We start from the raw sequence: 17,803 nt of genomic DNA, 5'->3' as shown, positions 1-17,803 counted from the left end.
CTCCCGGATGCCGGAGGAGCCTCTGCCCACGGGTGACACGCGGTGGCTGCGTCTTGCTGACACGGCTGTGCCAGGGCTGGCCAGGGAAGCTGCAGACCTCAGCTTCTAGCACAAATAATTGTAGGATTTTCTGACAAAGTCGGAAGCTTTGGCTCATACCTGCACAAGAGATATGGCAGGGTCGTTATCCTTCTCAGCTGTTTCTGCAGGTATTCAGGTCTGACAGTGTAGAAAGCTCTTTTAGGCCAAGGGTTAAAATATTTTGGGGAAAAAAAACTAATTAACATTGTCAGGAAAATTCCTGTTTCATTTGGATTCCGGGAGCCCCCTGTGCAGCTGCTGTGTTATGGCAGTTTAAGCATGACAGGGGCTATTAGCAAGAACTCTTTTTTCTTTTTGCCAAGAAATAAATCCCTTTTTGTCAAAGCCAAACATGTTCCAGGTCAAACGCTCAGCTGGTACGAATCAGCGCAGCTCCACTGAATCCGAGGAAGTGCGGCGGGAGACTCTGCCTGGGCTCCCTGCCCTGCTCCTACAGGGGATGTCAGTGAATTCGAGCTGGATCGAAAATAACGTTCGTTATAAAACTAGGAGAATCCTAGAAAATAATTTGCGGGAGAAAAGCCTTTAAGCGATGGCTTAGTTCCACCTCTTCTACAGTAGGCAGTTGGGTTTGACAGTCAGGATGTTGGTTTTTACAATTAAAACGAAAGGGGGCGGTTGGTGCCAAATTCCGCTGGGGAAGGTTTCCGGGGCGGGGGGAGCTCCTGGGTGCCCTGGCCTGTTCTTACAAGAAAGCAAAGCCGGGCACAGCCCTGGAGCCGCCGTTCCTTCCTCATTTTGCTGCCGTGCTGAGACGCGGGCAGCGCTGCGGCAAGCTGTCCAGCTCCAGGGATGCGCTATTTTGCCTTATCTCTCCATATATCTCCCGGCAGAGGTTAGAAACATTTGCTGCCACGGTCAATCCGAGGAGCATCCGTGGCAGCCCCCCCTTTCCCTGTCCCTGCCCTGCCTCTGGGCACTGAAATGACATTGAGTCCCGGCTCCCAGGGGCTGGGGACAATCTCTGGGGACCAGAACGGCCGCGGCAGGCCCCGACCCAGCTGAAGGCGTTCGGTTTAGCTAACGCGTGTCCCCTCCCGAGAAGAGGCTGGAAAGGGAACTGGAGGAAAGGTGAAGGGCAGAGCTGGGTGTTCTGTTTTCTGCCGAGGGACAGGTCCAGGCAGGCACTTGAGCATCAGTGCTCGAGTCAGACACGTTTGCTTGCCCGGGTGATGGCCCAGCCTCTCCTGCCAGGAGCACAGTCATTCCCCGGGAGCTGCAGCGAGTCCCTCACCCTTGGACTTTGCTGCTGCCAAAGTCCTGACTCCCCCGTCCCTGCTCCAACCTGCGTTAACCGCGGCAGCCGGTCACGGTTTGCGCACAGGTAGAAACTGGGCAGACACGGAGGGAAGGGGTTTATGCAGGGGACAGGAATGAATCCAGACATTCATTTCTGCCACCAGTGCAGCCCCCCAACCGCCAGACCGCGGGGCCAAAGGGACCTGTGCTTCCCACGTTTGCCACCCCGTGAGCATCATTAGTGCAGCCCCCTTCCCAGGGGGGAGGGCTCAGGGGGGCGGGGGCTCTACAGGGAGCCCAGGGCAGGGATTTATGTGTCTTTGCGCTCATGTGTGCCAGGCAGGGGTGGGAAGAGCCGAGGCAAAATGCTGCCCATCGGTCTGGCAGGAGTCCCCCGGGTGTAAATCCGCGTGTCTGAGCCCGGCTGGATGGGAGTCATGGCCCTGCCTGGCTCTGCTGCAGCCCGGGACGCTGCTCTCTGCTGCGCTACGGACGTGGGCTGTGGGATCTGGGTGACAACCCATAAATCACCCCGGGGACAGGCAGGAAGAGGTGGACGGAGGGCGGCGTGTCTGACTCGTCCCACAAAGAGCTCCTTGATACCATCGAACGCTCACACTCCCGAGACCCCAGGCTGCCCGTATCGCTGCTCCGCACGCTGCTGCTGGCGAGCAGCTGACTCAGCCGATAACCGGAGGATTATGGCTCCTCGTAAAAACCAAGGTCAAAAACCAGCAGGAAAATCAGAGCACAATAACCACCCCTAACAAAGGGCTGGGTACAGCCCCGACGCGGAGCGCCGGGGTCCTTCCATAGCTCTCGATGGGCTTCGGGGGGGCCAATGGGGTGGAGGGGTAACGGGTTTCCCCTCCATCCTATTTCTCAGGAGTGTAACAGGAGTGAAGTGTTGGGCATCTCCTGCCCAGGGCAGCTCCAAACACTCACAGCCAGCCCCACAGAGCCCCTGCGTGTCCCTGCTGTCCCCGTCCCAGCTCTGCCACCCCGGCTGCTGTCACCTCCACAGCTCAATGCGTCCTTTCTCCCTGCGCGTTAATGGCAGGGGTGACTGCTTAGGATTCCTTTTCGTCTTTCACCTAAAAGGCAAAGAAATATCCCTGCTTCCTCTTGCAGAGCTGTGTCTGGAGGGGGCTCGTGGGAGCCCTTTCGTCTGCGATTTTGCCTCGGCATTTAGTAGCACCCCCAGGTTGGGCGGCTGGAGGCACAGTTTCAATACAGGGTTGTTTGGAGAAGGCACACACCCCCACGTGCATAAACACAGAACTTAGTTACATTTATAGAAATGTACCAAAAAAAGAGAAGCCTCCCGCGACTTCCCACTCCCAAACCCGGGGCTGGGCTGGAGGAGCAGGAGGAGAGGCTGGAGCACCCACGGCAGAGCACTGGGACCATCCCGGGCTGGATCCGGTCTCTCACCCATCAGGCACAGCATCCCTCCCGCCCTGGGCACCTCCCTGCTCCACGGAGCCTCAGGGGGCAGAAGTACGTTAAAAAGTGGGAGTAATCTCCAAATAAGTAAGACAGCAAAAGATAATTTATCTGTCTAGCCTCTTCCTCTTCATCATCCGACATGGTGATACAGAGAAGCTAGAAAAACATGAAGTCCTTCAAGCACTTTTTAAAAGGAAAAAAAATAACCCCAATTTTCTGGTCAAACTTCCGAAGGCTCAAGGCTTGCAAGCCAGTCAAAGCTAATGCTGGTGAACTGTGCAAAAGTGCTGGAGCGGAGAGGTAGGACACAGAGAGCTCCTCAAACACGAACGTCAAACGCCTCCATCGCTCTGGAAGCAAAGTGCTGTAAGTGTTCCCTGCTGTGGAAAGCGGTTTTGCTTCAGCAGCTGCAAATTCACCACGTCTCTCAAATACCCGGAGTGGGGGCAGCCCCACTTAACCTGCAGGGACAAAACCAGAGGCTTTAGGCTAGAGAGGGATCTCCCAGGCTCGTGCAGCCCCAGAGTACAATTTGGGCTGGGCACCAATCTCTGGGCTTGTTCCAGTGTCTTTTGGGATAAGCTCTTCACATCAAAAGCATACCAGACCTTTCTTATCCCCTTATTCATAGCGGACATGCTGCAATAACACAGTTGGCCCTGTAAAAACAGAGCTGGGAGGAATCGCCGATTTCTTTTTTTTCCTTTTAAAACCTGATCTGAAACTCTGTGACATTTTGCTATGTGTATTCCTATTGCTGGTTTGCATTAGGATCTTCAAAAAACCTTTGCAGAGGAAGAAACCCCGGGGGGCGGGGGGAGGTTTGTCAGCAGTAGGATGCTGGGGTTTGCAGAGCGTTTCATCCAGAAATGGAAAGCATCCACTTCTCCGTGGCAGTCAGCAGCTCCGGTGCTGAGCAGCACAGGAAAAAGGCTGGGAAGAGGGTGTAGACATGACATAGCATTTGCAGAAGATCATGCTGAAACTCCCAAGGAAGAAAAACTCTCTTCGGCTGCCAGATCGTGATGTCAACTTGGTGCCGGTAACACCCGCCGTGTGAACCAGCCCATGGGTAGCCGTGGTTGTGGTGGGCACCAGGTGCGGCTCCCCACACCGGGGCTCATTCACCAACCCCCAGGGAGTCCCCCCAGCCCCACCGCCCCCTCCCAGGGCACGTCCTGCTGTCAGGGGCAGGAACCGCCGCTCAGAGAGGTGTCTCCGGCTGCTCTTACTCACCGCTCGATGATGCTGTTGTTGAACTGGAGATCACAAGTTACTGACCTCATCTGCTCCAGGAGCTCCTGCATCCTGCCGGGGACACAACCAGCCCCTTACCCCCGTGCTGCTCAGCCCCCTGCTCCCTGCAGAAGGGCTGGCCGGGACACCCCGCGGGTCACCCAGGGGGGATGGCACCCGGCAGGGCCACGGGGTGGTGAAGGGCTCAACGCAGACTGTTCCAGCCCTGCGGACACCGAGCCCGTGCCCCAGCGCTCGCCCTGTCGCTCCTGCAGAGGATCCCGGGAAGTCCCGCTGCTCCCCGGGAGCCGGGCTGTCCACAAAACCCCCTTCCGAAAGACTCACCGAAAAGCCATCTCCTGGCGTGCCTGGCTGAGATGGACGAGGGAAGGTGCGGGAGGAACCGGGGCCGGATTCTGTTTCTCCATCTGGAGAAACCTGTCCAGAGCCTGCAGAGATGGAGAGACGTGGCAGCCCCCGGCAGCCCCCGGCTGGTCGCGGTGGCCTGACCCTCCCTGCAGCCCCGCCAGCGCGGCGTGCCCACCCCGGGGCGAGAGGGGGACAAAACACTCGGGGAAATGACACCTGCGCAGTCACGCCCAGCACATCTGCTTCTTCAGAACATGCCAAATAAAATAACCAAAGGACCAGGGCGTCTCGCGGGTGGCTGTGCTGCAGCCCGTCAGCACGGGGGGAGCCGGAGGTGAAGCATCATCTTTTCCACTGCAGCAATTCCTGTCTGTTGGGCACGGAGTCCCCAGTGCCAGGCAGTCGGCGGGACCAGCGGTGCCCCTGCCGAAGGTTTACCCACTCCTTCCTCTGCTCGATGGGGAAAAAGCAAGATCCCCAGTGTGGATCACCCGGAAAAACTGCAGCAGTTTTAAAAACGCCCCGGTGTTGCCCTGCTCCTGGGGGGTGCTGGGAGAGGGGAGCAGCAGCGCTGTCTGGAAGCAGGGAGCATCCCCGGGCACCTACGCTCTGCAGGCAGTCCTGGCACTCCATCGTCTCCACGCTGCAGGCGCTGATGTGGTTGCTGAGCCTCTTCAGATGCTTCTTTACCTCACAAACTTTCCTAGAAAGAAAAACGATGACAAAATTTCCAGTCGACGCTCAGCAGCAGTGTGAAGCATTGCATCACTTTTCTTTTTGTTGGTGTTGTTTTATTTTTGCATTGCTTTCTGCAAACCTTTCTGGATCCGAGTTAAAATCCTGAAGGAATGCAAATGAGTCACAACAGCGTTGTAATTACGGCTGCAGCTCTGCTAATAGCCACGGTCGGCGAGGTTATACAAACAGCACTAACAGCAAATTAATTAGGGAAAGTCTTGCTTATACGAGAGACAGCTCAAGCCCATTGCTGCCGCGCTAATGCCCAGGCTGGTCCCCTCTGGAGGACGGAGCATCCTTGGGTTTGCGTTGCCTTTTCCACCCTCTCCTTCCACGTTTGAAGCGGGTGAAGAGCAGAAAAGTTCCCCCTCGCACCCCCTGGGGACAGTCCCTGCTGCAGCTCCACTGACAGCAAAGCCCAGAACGGGCAGCGCTGGGTGGGCTCTGCCGGGGGGTGATGCTGTGAGCAGCGCGTCCCCCCCTCGGCCTCGGCGGTAAATCCTCCTGTCATTTTTTGGGGGGGACCGACTGTCCCGTTCCTGCCAGGACAGAGGTGCCAGGCACCCGGCAGGAAAAACGTGCGTTGTATAAAAAAAGGGTTGGTTTGGCTTAAAAAAAAAAAAAAAAAGAAGAATATTTAAGGTGACTGGTCCACCTCCAGCCCCCAGAAAAACAGCCACCACGCCACAAACCCTGGCTGCTCGCAGGAAGAAACTCAAAACAGGACAATTAAAACCGAAATAACAATAAATTAAAAATATCCAGTTGTGACTCACAATGCCTTCTCCCTAAGGACAGAAAAAACACATACAAAAATACTCCAGAAAAACATAAGTTTTTTTTTCCTCCCTGTGAGCAAAGGTAAAAGCCCTGCCTCGGTGCAGACGGGCTCCTGCGCTGCACGGGCCTGGGGGCTCGACACCCGGGGAGGAATCTCACCCGGAGACAAAATTCCCGCAGAAGCCAAGGGGAGATGTCACTGTCCCGCCATGGGACGTGGCGGGAGGTGACTGTGGGCAACAGCTTCTGTCCCCAAAGCGAAACCCGCCCGTGGAGGAGGGTTTGCAGCATGGAAACCCCCGGCTGCGCGAGCTGAGGCTGAACGGGGAGAAACCAGGGGCAGGGGGCTGCTCCTGGGGCGCTCCTGAGCACCCGAGACAAATTTCTCGCCTAAAAACTCACCCTCCCCATCCCCCGGTAAATCCTATGCGGGGCTACTCCACGCCAGAAATAAGGGTCAAAAGCCGGTTCGATTCCAAGGCATTGTGGAAAACCATCCCCCTTCCGCCCACGCTGGCAGCCCAGGGGGATGGATGCTGCTCTCTAAAAGCAACCTTGCCGTAAGAATCCAATTTCTGCAACATCCTCTTCCCCCAGCTGCCTCCCCCTGGTCCCTGCCCTTTGCTGCTGTCGTGGGCAGTGGTTTGTGCTCAATCACTGCAAGGCAATTTGCTCTTTGCATTATTCCCCAAACGCCATTTAACAGAAAGTCATTCCTAATAAGTAGATCCCTCTGTCTCAATAGCAATTTTGTCCTGATAAAATAACCTCTTCCCATCAGAGAGCAAGGAAACCAGCCGCTTGAAGCCAACGTGCAAGTTTAGGGGGCTTTTTTTTAAAAAAAACCAAAACTTCAAACAATGGGGCAGAAATACACGGCACGGCATAAGAACCAGCGTGCACAGCAGGATTTCCACCCCTTTAGGGGTCCCTCAGCAGCAGTTACCAACAGCATCGTCTCTATCCGCATCCCGACCCTCGATCAATAGCAGAGAGCATTCGGAAGCCCCGGTCGCTGGTGGGTTACTGGGAAATCCCCTCTCCCATCCCCGCCGGGGCCCGAAAGCCAGAGTCCCAAAAGCCGGGAGAAGGGCTGGTACCTCATCCTGGTGCCATGGAGGGCCAGGGCCTCCTGGTACCGCTGGACACAGTCCTCCTGGAAAATCAACAGGACCTTCCTGGCCAGATGCCCTAAATTCACCCTAAAACCAGAAAAAAAAAAAGAGAGAACGCTCTTATTTCCTTAAATGTGCAAAAATGAACATCCCAGTTCACGTGGCAGGAGACCTCAAGCTGGCTCCCCGGTGGAGGACTGGATGCTCAGGAATGGATTTTGCATCAGTGTTAATAGAGAAAACAAAGCCGAGTGATGACGAAGAGGCGAGGGAGGTTTCAGGGGCGGGGGGAGCCAGGCAGGGACAGCCGGGCGGTCACCCCCACCCCGTGGCACTTCTGAGAAGTCTTTGCCTTGGAGTTCACGGCAAGTGTCCAAAGTTGAGCAAAGATTAATTAACATAAAGGAGCCCCCTGTTAAATTTCACCCCCCCCGGTGCATAGTGAAGCGTGCATTTTATTTCTAGCCCGTGTTAAATTCCCCTGGTTTCAGTGGAAACTGAAAGGAGGATTTTTAAAGGCACAAAAGCCATCAGACACTTTACTCCCACTGAAAGTCAAACAGATATGAAAGCAGGGACGCTTCCTAAATCAGCATCTCGGTGAATAAATGGCCGTGATCGGAGTCAGCGGGAGCAACAGCCTGAAATGGGCTTGTTCTCTGCAGTCTCACACGGGGATTTGGCCTCAGAGCAACTCCCGCTCCCCAGGTCTGCAGAGTTTTTCTCACATCTTCGTCTGAAATAGCCTGTAGCTTGAAAAAGTTTGCTGGGAAAGGTCCTGCCTCCATGAACCGTCACAGAAGCCACTTATGGGTGCCCTCTCCCAGCGTCAGTGACCCGGGAGCATTTTACATCCCCCGAGGATTCAACGGGAAACACCGAACGGCTCCCCGGCCGCAGCGTGGGGCCGTTCCGGGAAAGGGGGGAAGTTTGGGACTTACTTATCCAGCTTGTGTATTTGCTCCTCGTTGTAGCCCAGCCCTGGGGAGGAAAGACACCGGTCACCTGCCAGAACGCACTCCACGCGTTCTGCTGTTAATAACCCAATAAACGGGCAATTTCACAGCACCCAGAGGCCACTCAAGGGGCTTTTCAGGGCTGCAGCCCCTGGGACTACCGTCACGGCACAGAAATAACTGCTAAACCCGGCAAACTGAAATCATTCATTTTTGCAGGGGGCAGGGACCTCCCTGCTGTGTCCCCGCGCCTCGTGTCCCCGGGGCCGCCGTCCCCGCCACTCACGCAGAGACGTCCTGGCCTTCTTGAACTGCTTGTAGATCAGCTGCATCTTCTCCAGGCAGCACTCGATCTGCCGGATGCTGGGATGGGGAGAGGGAAGGAGGCGTGAGGCCCCACCAGAGGAAGGGGGCGAGTTTGGGGTGAAATTAGCACTTTGGGGGGAAATCCAGACACGCTGTAACTGAGGGACGCTGCTGCTACCCACGTCTGTGCCTAGGGACAGCACGCTGTGTTACACGTGTTTGGGAGCACGCGGCGATGTCCGCCCAGCCCAGCTGAGAACAGCCCCGCGTCGGCAGGGCTTTCGGTAAAGCTGGCGCTACAAACCTTTTGTCTTCGTGCACTTGTTGCCTGTGCTTCACCAGTTCGGCCAAAATCCCGTCCAGCGCCCCTTGCAAGTCAAAGATGTTGTGGGAGCACTGAGAGAGCTCCTCGGCGACCTGCAGATGGGGAGGAGAGGTTGGGGCCGGCGGCTCCGAATGCTGCCCCGACCCACGGATGCTCCCCGTCCGCGCGGATGCTCCCCGTCCCCGCTCACCCTCTGCAGCCTTGTCTTCACCATGGCCACATCCTTCAGAGCCGGCACCCCGCTGCCTGCAGGAACAGCCTCGTACCTGAGGAAAGTCAGAAAATGTCTATTCCCTAAGAAGAATACAATCCAGAGGCGGCCGTCACCTGGCAAAGAAAATCCATCCTGTGGCGGAGGCAGCGTCAGAGCCCCTGGGGGAGCCGGGCGGAGGTTTGCTCGGGACATAACCCTGCATCCAGGGTACCCATTCTGAGCCACAAGATGCAAAGTGCTGATCCGGGAAAAACTCGCCCTGTTGTGACCGATTTGCTCCAAAATTGGTAGCTTCATACCCACTGGCTTTACGCCAGATCAGATGTTGTCTGCCTCCCTGCAGCTGGTGCGAGAGGGTAACGCCGAGCGCTGCAGGCTGGCGAAGTCAGCAGAAATCCTCACCCAGCCCGTGTTGGAAGGGATGGATAAGCCAACAGCCCCCAGCTGCAGCATCCTGGCACTGCAGCCCCGCGCTAATCCGGCTGAAGCCAATGGGAACCATGTGTCCCCGTCTTTTTAGATGAAATGGAAATTAAGGGACTTGCTAAACTGAAAAGAATAAAAGAACAGCAACCCAGGAGCAAAGAATTTTCCACTACAATAACAAAACAGAAAAGCAAAATAATGGTGGGTTACTTTAGATGAAACGGGTTCAGCTTCCCCGGGGCAGCGCGGGTGGGAATGGGCGCAGCGGTTACGGTGGGGACGGCCCAGGGCTTCTCCGTAATTCAGCCTCCGGTGAGTGCTCCATTAGTGGAGCCTCTTCAATGGCAATAAAAGACATCTCGTTGGGGACGGTGTGCTCAGGCGGGATGCCATCCCGCTGGGAACGCAGCGCGATGGGCTGCGGCTAATCCCTGGCACTGCCTGGCGCTCCCCGCGCTCCGGGGCTGTCTGCAGGGAACGGGGTCAGCGATGCTGGGCAGACCCCGGGGACCTGGCAGCTGATGCCATCCTGCCTGTTATTTTAACTCTGCTGGCAGCAACAGCTCTTTTTCCCTTTCCCACCAGCTGGCAGCAGCCGCCCTGCCTTCTCCTCACATTTATTTTGTGGCTCATGGGCTGTAAGAGCCCGAAAACCCTGGAGCAGGAACCGGAGAGCGAGGACTAATTCTGAACTCCCGTGAAACCAGGGACTGATCATTAAAAACTGAAGCAAAGATGGAAAACCAGCCAGGGCGGCTCACTTCCCGCAGTCTCCACATACAGTGAAAAAGCCTTTTACCTTCCAGCTCCCAGCTTATTCCTGGAATTTTACTTATTTCTGATTATCGAGGCACCTTTGAGAGTCCTACACCTTATCTGCAGCAGCCTCGGGGCAGCGCCGGTGCCTGCCCAGCCCAGCGCCCGCATCCCCGCGGCTGCAAAGCTGCCCTGGCCCAGCCACACTTACAGCACGAGGGTCTTCACCTCAGTGACCTGCAGGCAGGCGAGCACCGCGTGAGCCCCTCTCCTCTGCTCCAAAATCCTCAAGCACTCCGTTTTCAGGTTCCCGCTGCCAAGAGAGAAAACAGCCCATCCAACGCGCGCTCCCCGGCGGCCTGACCTGCATCCCGGGGCCGGCCGCGCGTGGCGGGGGGCGAGGATGGGGCTGGTGGCTCCTCTCTGGCTGCTCGTGGGAAAATGGGGGCTGGATGCAGGTAAAACTGGGTGCAGCTCCCGGGCAGGGGGGGGTCTCCCCCCTGGGCACTGTCCCGACACTGCACAAGAAGCTCCTGCCCCGATGGAGATGGGTAGGACGGTGAAAATGCACGGTGATAACAGCAACAGTAACATTATTATTGTTGTTGTTGTTGTTATTCTTATCAATTGCTGTTTTAATAATAATAATAATAATAATAATAATAATAATAATAATAATAATAATAATAATAAAAATGCTGTTTTAATAATAATAATAATAATAATAATAACAACAATAATAATAATAATAATAATGCTGTTTTCCTCAGCATCTCCTGAACTGAAAAGAGTGACTCAAAATTAAGAAGTGGGGACAGAAGCATCCTCACAACAGTAAGAGGTATCTTTCAATAGGTCCAGCCCCCTCACAGCCTGGCACGTGTGTCCCCCGTGGTGTCCCTGGTACAGGGGGACACGCTGGACATGGTGCTGGTCCCCTCCCAGTACCCTGTGAGGTGGTGGTCCTGCCCTCTCTGGAGGTGGCTGGAAACCCAGGAGCGCTTTAACTCCTCACACACAGAGCTCTGGGTGCTGGGAAGGGACAGGTCGCCCCACCGCCGCCCGCCACCGCGGTGTCCCCGGCACTCACATCACCCAGCGGAGACCTTTGGCCAGCAGCTCCCGGCAGCGCCGCAGGGCCTGGGCGATGCGCAGCGTCTGGTGCACGGCGCCCACCACACTCTGCAAAGCAAAGGGCACTGCCGGGGGCTGCACCTCGCCGACGGGGCTGCCCCCTGCCCACGCCGCCACCCCCACCTACCTTGGCTGCGCTGCAGTCGGCCACCACGTCCACCTTGGGGACAAACTTGGGAAACTCAAGTGCCGCTGGAAAGACAGACAGCGGTCACAGAATCACAGGCTCACGGGGTGGGAAGGGCCCTCTGGAGATCATCCCCTCCAACCCCCTGCCAGAGCAGGGTCACCCAGAGCAGGTGGCACAGGAACGCGTCCAGGCGGGGTTGGGATGTCTCCAGAGACGGAGACTCCCCCACCTCTCTGGGCAGCCTGTGCCAGGGCTCTGCCACCCTCAGGGTGAAGAAGTCCCTCCTCATGTTGAGATGGAACTTCCCATGGTCAAGTTTGTGCCCGTTACCCCTTGTCCTGTCCCTGGGCACCACTGAGAAGAGCCTGGCCCCATCCTCCTGACACCCCCCCTTGAAGTATTTATAAGCGTTGATAAGATCCCCCCTCATTCATCTTTTTTCCAGACTGAAGAGACCAAAATCCCTCAGCCTTTCTTCATAAGGGAGACGTTCATGGCCACGGGGCTTTGGGGACCCCCCAGGACATCTCACACCCACCGGAGCCAACCCCGCAGCCGCTTGCGATTTCGCGCACCGGAGCAGCTGCAATGCTGGAAGCTTAGTGCAGCCCTGCAGGATGTTTCAGAAATGTGGACTATGGCGCGAATATGTGGACTATGGAATACGTGGATTAATAATATGGACTACGAGTACGTGGACTAAATGTGGACTATGCTGCTTGGCAGGCAGCCGTGGAGCAACAGTACACGGCAGGGGAAAACTGCCCCCAAACCTCCTAATCCTGCTCCAGCACCATCACCCCTGCACCTCCCGCTCTGCGTGGGTGTCTATTAGGATAATAATTTAAGCAAATCTCCCTTATGGCATCCACCCCGCGCGCCGTGATGCATCTCCAAGCCAACGGTACTCACGGTCTCTGTATCTGACTCCCACCACCTCTTCTGGCTGCTCAGCGGAGCTCAGCAAGGTCAGAGGGTTGTGCTCTGTGGTTGTGCAGAAATTATGAGCTTGTAGATTAGGATCCAGTTCATACAGATGACCTTCAAAGAAATATTCTTGGTGGTGAGGGACTATGTTTGTTTGTTTGAAGACAGCATCCAAAAACTTGGTGGTACTGAAACGAAAAAGAAACGAAAGGGTGGGGAATAAGCAAGGTGGTGAGCACTCAGGCTTCCACCGCTTTAACAGCCTACCACCCTCTTCTTGCAGCAAAATATCCCAGATGGTCAATGGGACCCCTCGGACAACCTCCCCGGGGGTCTGCGTGTGCCATGCCAGGAGCTGACAGCTGCTGGTTGGTGCACTCCCCAGCAAAGGATGCTTTGAACCTGGTTTGTTTTAACCTGGTTTAACTGGGGTGCAAAGGGAACAGGGGCTCCCCTCTTCCGAAATGAGGGGCTGAGGCTCCTGAGCTCAGTTCCCAAATTCTCTTTCAACAGGGCCTTGGCATCCTTACGTGTTGTAGGAGTGGATGTAGATGCGATGCGAGGAAGCCTGCTGCAGGGAGAAGACGTCAACCACAATCCTGTGCAAAATGTCGTTGGTTTCCGCAAAAAACTGGTCGAATCCCCAGCATTTCTCCTGATCCGCCTCCAGGATGTTAGCCAAAATGGGTATCAGCTGGTCCTTCAGCCCCCTGCGGCAGCAGATGAAGGGATGTTTGCACAGACTGGCATAACCCTGAGCCACGGGGACCGCACTGACGGAGACGCTGCCCTGTCTTGCACCCCCTTTTCCCCGCTGTAGAGCAAAGACCTGCCCCAGAGCTGGGACACCTGCAGATGAAAAGCTCCTCTGCCTCGTTAGAGCTTCCCGTGCCGTCTGGGGTGGGACGCCCCCTCCAGCCACGGTGCCAGGACGCGGGAGCTGAGCCCGGGAAGGGACACTCACGTGGAGAGGCGGCAGGTGACGGGCAGCTCGTAGCTCCACTCGATGCTCCCGTTCTCCTGCCTCTGGACCCCCGCGATGGCTCCGGGGGGCTTCTCCGTGGTGATTTTATACCTGTGGAAAGGAAATCGCTCGCAGCTGAAACGAGCCAAGTGACCTCTGGTTGGGCACCACGTCCCTCGGGGTCAGCAAAGAGGGAAAGGGCTGGGAAAGACACAATTCACAGAAAGAAAAAAAGGCACAGAGGGAAAATACTTGAAGAAACAGTCAAAAAAGTTTCAAGCAAACATCAACCCTGCCTCCTCTTCCAGCTGTTTAGCCACTAAGTCACGAGGATGCATTTTGAGGGCAAACGCGGTAAATGGGGCGCAGATCCCTTGCCACAAGCACATGCACCCTCTCCATACCGCAATCAGCCACGGGCTACGTTTCGGGGCTTTCAAGGCGATGGGGGATCAAGTGAGCTGTAAACTACAGCTGACGGTCCCAGGGTGCTGCTGGCATGCACCAAGCCACAGCCAGGTTGTCCTGCAGCCCCCAGAGCCACCAGCCATGGTCCCACCTCCCCAGGCAGCAGCACCCAGCCGGACGTGGTACCTACATGGTCTCCTTGTTCCTGCGAGGTCCCCCAAAGGGGACAAAGGGGAGGCTGCCGGTGGCAGCATGGTAGAAGGTGACTCCGATGCTCCAGAGGTCAACGGTGACGCCGTACGCCTTCTGCTGCGGCTTGCGCAGGACGGCGCGCTCGTACATGTCCGGGTGCTGCGGGGGTGAAGCAGAGAGCGGCGCTGCCAACGCGGCCAGTGGGGCTGCAGCCGGCATCGAGCCTTGGCACTGAAAACCGACCGCTCGCTTTGGCCTCTTCTACCGCTGGAGCCTCCAAACAAAACGTCACCTGCAACTCTACCACAAAAACGCTGAGCCCCCCCATCTTCGAAAAATGTGGCCCCTTTGGGATTGGGCTCTCCACGACGCTGCTGCTCTCTACAGGTTGCCCGGCCGGCCGTTGGATGGAGGGATGGGGACCAGCTTCCCCCACGGCTCCCAGGGACCACCAGACCGGCGACACGCTGCACTCACGAGATATTCCTCCGTCCCGTAGACAGACACAAACTTTTCATCATCATCCAGCTCCCGGGCGGCCCCAAAATCCGTCAGCTTATAGACGCTCTGCCCGTCTTCCCCCATCAGCCGCATGATGTTCCCGGGTTTGATGTCTCTGTGGACAACGCCGTTCTCGCGGAGGTGGTTCATCCCTGCCACTGGGCACACGGGGGAAGGCGGTTTGCTCCAGTGGGGTTTGTTTGAATGTAGGAGTGTGAGAAGGGATGGAGAGGGGACAAGATCCAGGGTTGGTTGCCCTTAAACGGGGACCAACACGACTTCAGGGGAACGGAGAGCGTGAGCGAGCAGACGGTGGGGCACTGCCCTCGTGCCCCCCCATCGCGGGGCACAGCCCGTTCCCACAGCTGCTTCCCGGAGCAGCTCTGGGATGAGAAACCAAACCCTCAGGGCTTCCCCCGAACCCTCAGGGCTTCCCCCTGAGCTCACAAACCCACCCCAGGGCTGCTGCCCGCAGGGTCCCACCAGCACCGGGATGTCCCCAGTCCATTTCTTGTCCCCGGGCTGTGCTCGTGGTGGCTGGCAGCTGCCCGTCTGGGCCGGGGGCACGGGGAGCCCCGCACTCACCCACGCACTGCAGCACGATGAGGAACTCGGACTCGGCCAAGCCGAAGGCGTTCGCCGGGTCCTCCAGCACGTTGAGCAGGCTGCCGCTCGAGCAGTACTCCATCACCAGCACCTTCTGCTTGCTGCTGCCCTGTGGCGGGGAGCGGCTGTGAGGGCTCGGCCAGCCCCGTGTCCCAGCCGGTGGCCTGTGCCCCCCACCAGGCAGGACCAGGTCCCCTCCCTTTGTTAGTGGGTCCCTGGTTTTCTCCTGCTGGGACAACCCAGAGATGGAGAATCACAGAACCGTGGAATGGTTTGGGTTGGAAGGGACCTTAAAGACCATTCAGTTCCAACCCCTGCCCTGGGCAGGGACACCTCCCACTAGACCAGGTTGCTCAAATGTCCCCGCTGTGCTACATGCTTGGCCAGGGGACGACAGCAGGTCACATCCAAGCTCTATCCCACTGACCTAGTGCCACCAGTGCTCCCAGTGCTGAAGGGCTGGTGTGGAGCCAGAGGGAGGAGAAGGCAGCCCGGGACCCCGCTCGCCTCCCACAGCACAGACCAGCTGCCCCGCGGGACTGGCCCAGTCGTCACAGCGGGTTTCCGAGCTGAGGTCCCGCTTACCGTCTCCTCCACGGCAAACAATTTGACGATGTTCTTATGGTTCAGCTTCCTCAGCATCTCGAACTCTCTCATCTGGACCTCCTGGGGCCGGAGGTAGCTGGCATTATTAAAGACCTTCACAGCAACCAGCTCCCCTGATTTCTGGGAAAAGAGGAAAAAGAGAAAAAGGAAATGGGAGGTGATGCCATCCATGTCCTAAGCAGCTCCGTCAGCTCCGTTACTGCTCCTGCGTCCCGCTCGGGATGCAAACTACGCTGACGGTACAATGTGTGTTCTGAACAGGGGTCCCACGGCCGGCGTTCTCCCCACTGCAGAACCAAACGGCTGTTATTCACCTCCCTTTGCTTCCTGCCCCTGCAGCCCCTGTGCGAGACGGTGGCGTGTTTGCTCAGCTTCAGAAAAAGTTTGGGGCTGGGGCTGGAGCTCCCCCCACTCCCCGCGGGACGGGGCTGTTTTCAAACCACACTGGAAGCCGAAGCTGCCTCTGTGGCCCCACCGCGCAGAGGCAGTTTGCTTCAACACACTTCAAAGCCCGGCGAGGCGGAGAGTCTCTATTCCAGCCCTGGCAAGTGTTTGCATGAAATATGCAAATCACCAAGGACGGGGTTTTCAAAACCTCTGGGCATTCCCCCGAAAACAGCTTCCTCCCCCCCGCCATGCAGGGCAGCGCCGGCAGCCGGCGAGCAGGACCCGGCCCCGAAAGCTGCTCTCCCCCCGCGGGACCGAGCCGGTGCCTGGGGCTGGGCGGGGGAAGGAGCCAAATGAAAAATGAAAATAAAACCCAAAGCAGCCCCCGACGCTGCTGGCAGCCTCCGTTCTCCAAGGGAGCTCTGGGGAGGGCGAGCGGAGGGGAGCACGGGCATCCCCATGCCGGGGGGCAGGAGGGCTGGGGGACACGGTGGCTTTGGGGTGGCCATGTGTCCCCCCCCGACTCACCTTGTTGCGAGCTTTGTAGACGCAGGCCGTGGCGCCCTGGCCCAGGAGGTCCTCGGTGCTCCAGAGGTAGTTTGGGGTGCTCTGCATCTCCAGCAGCTCCTCCGCCGCCAAACCTCAGCCTTTATCCGTCCTCGCCTGGCGATGCCCGGGAGAAAATCCGGGCGCAGGACATTCCCCTGGGCAGGCGGCCGCCAGCCCCCTACCTCGCCGGCAGTGAGCGGGCAGCACCGCGCGAAGGGCTGGGCATGGACGGGGCCGTCAGCGCTGCCAAGAGAAACCCACCCTGTTGCCGGGACCTGTCAGGGCCAGCAGCGAAACACTGACAGATGCAAAAACAAAAAAAAAAAGAAAAAAAAAAAAAGAAAAAAAAATTACCAGCAAACAAACGCGGGGCTGCAAGGTGGCGAGAGGCACCTCCCCGCCCCGAGAACAGAAGCCTATGGGATTGCAAAACCCGCGCTGCAAGCATCAGCTGCGGCGGGAGGAGGAAATGCTTCAGCTTCCTGCTCGAGAAAAAAATTCCCAGAGTTGCAGCCGTCCCCAGGGTGCTGGGCTCCGCAGCTGCTCCGCTGGCCCGGATGGGCTCCGGCAACAGCAAACCAGCCACCGCGATTCGGGAGGCAAATCAGAGCTGGACCTGCGTCCCGGGTCTGTGGCCGGCCTCCGTTAGCCACACTGGGTGCTGCCCACGCGGGCTCCCCACGGCCCCGACACAGTCCCGGTGCCTGTGGAGCAAATATGCAATTTTTGTCATGCAAAAAAAACCAAACAACAAAACCACGCTGCAAACAAGCAATTTGCAGTGCTCGGCCCCAGCTGCCCCAGCGCAGGACACAGCCCCGCATGTCGGGATGCGTTTGCGATGGGCTGTGGCCACTGTCCCTCTTTATGGAGCCACCGGCTGCTCCGGGTGGGTGCCCACAAGCCGTGCCCGCGCCAGGGTGGTTCAGCTCAACCCATCGACCTCCGAGAGCTGCTTTGCAGGAGTTACAGGTCCCAGAGGCTTCCCACGTCCAGCTCCTTCAGGACCGCGGCTCCCCGTCCCCAGGGGCAGCCCCTGAGCCTGACCCAGGAAAAACGGCTCAGAATAAAGCGCAGAAAAGGAGGGAGGAAGCAGGTGCAACCAGAGCAAACAGCCCTGATCCTTCCCCCGCCGCAAACCCATCCCCCATGTGTGTGAAGCAACGGATCTGGCCCAGCCCCGGCGGCTGCAAATGCTCCCAGAGGGTTTCAGAGATGAGCAAAGGGCAGAGGGAGATTTCGGGGCATTCCTCGGCTCCAGCCATGGCTGCGGAGCCAGGATCACTCCCACCGGGAGTCACGCAGCGATTCAGAGTGATCATCTCAGCAAGAGAAAGCGAAGGTGGCCGTGGCAGGGTGAGCACCGCTGCTCCCCACGTGAACACAGA

General features: G+C 57.5%; 1 protein-coding gene across 2 annotated transcripts; it reads right to left on the bottom strand.

Moving 5' to 3' along the window:
- Positions 1 to 2,615: 2,615 nt before the first annotated feature.
- IKBKE (inhibitor of nuclear factor kappa B kinase subunit epsilon) lies at positions 2,616 to 16,819 on the bottom strand. Of its 2 annotated transcripts, none has more exons than XM_074564526.1 (20): positions 16,395 to 16,819; positions 15,459 to 15,599; positions 14,853 to 14,982; positions 14,244 to 14,425; positions 13,765 to 13,925; positions 13,167 to 13,277; positions 12,733 to 12,912; positions 12,188 to 12,390; positions 11,273 to 11,337; positions 11,102 to 11,193; positions 10,223 to 10,324; positions 8,806 to 8,881; positions 8,595 to 8,707; positions 8,271 to 8,347; positions 7,970 to 8,009; positions 7,014 to 7,115; positions 5,002 to 5,098; positions 4,372 to 4,475; positions 4,027 to 4,098; positions 2,616 to 3,251 (listed from the first exon to the last, which is right to left on the bottom strand). In XM_074564526.1, exons 1-20 carry the CDS (start codon positions 16,479 to 16,481, stop codon positions 3,218 to 3,220), a joined length of 2,169 nt encoding a protein of 722 aa, XP_074420627.1. In that variant the 5' UTR covers positions 16,482 to 16,819; the 3' UTR covers positions 2,616 to 3,217. The 2 variants fall into 2 exon arrangements, with proteins under 2 accessions (XP_074420627.1, XP_074420625.1); XM_074564524.1 differs by lacking the exon at positions 2,616 to 3,251 and adding an exon at positions 3,416 to 3,723 and having other exon boundaries at positions 16,395 to 16,592.
- Between the last annotated feature and the right edge of the window lie 984 nt (positions 16,820 to 17,803).

This window comes from Larus michahellis, chromosome 21 (genome assembly GCF_964199755.1).
Source record: "Larus michahellis chromosome 21, bLarMic1.1, whole genome shotgun sequence".
Lineage (NCBI taxonomy): Eukaryota > Metazoa > Chordata > Aves > Charadriiformes > Laridae > Larus > Larus michahellis.
The sequence above is the reverse complement of the archived record's forward strand: the minus strand, read 5'-3'. Positions and strand labels throughout refer to the sequence as shown.

Bases quoted from the DNA above. Each gene is read 5' to 3' on its own strand.
- IKBKE (XM_074564524.1), bottom strand. From the start codon at position 16,481: ATGCAGAGCACCCCAAACTACCTCTGGAGCACCGAGGACCTCCTGGGC. The intron at 13,278-13,764 runs GTAGGTACCACG...TCCTTTCCACAG, and splicing joins CGCAGGAACAAGGAGACCAT to GTATAAAATCACCACGGAGA. The intron at 11,338-12,187 runs GTGAGTACCGTT...CTGTCTTTCCAG, and splicing joins GGGAGTCAGATACAGAGACC to CGGCACTTGAGTTTCCCAAG.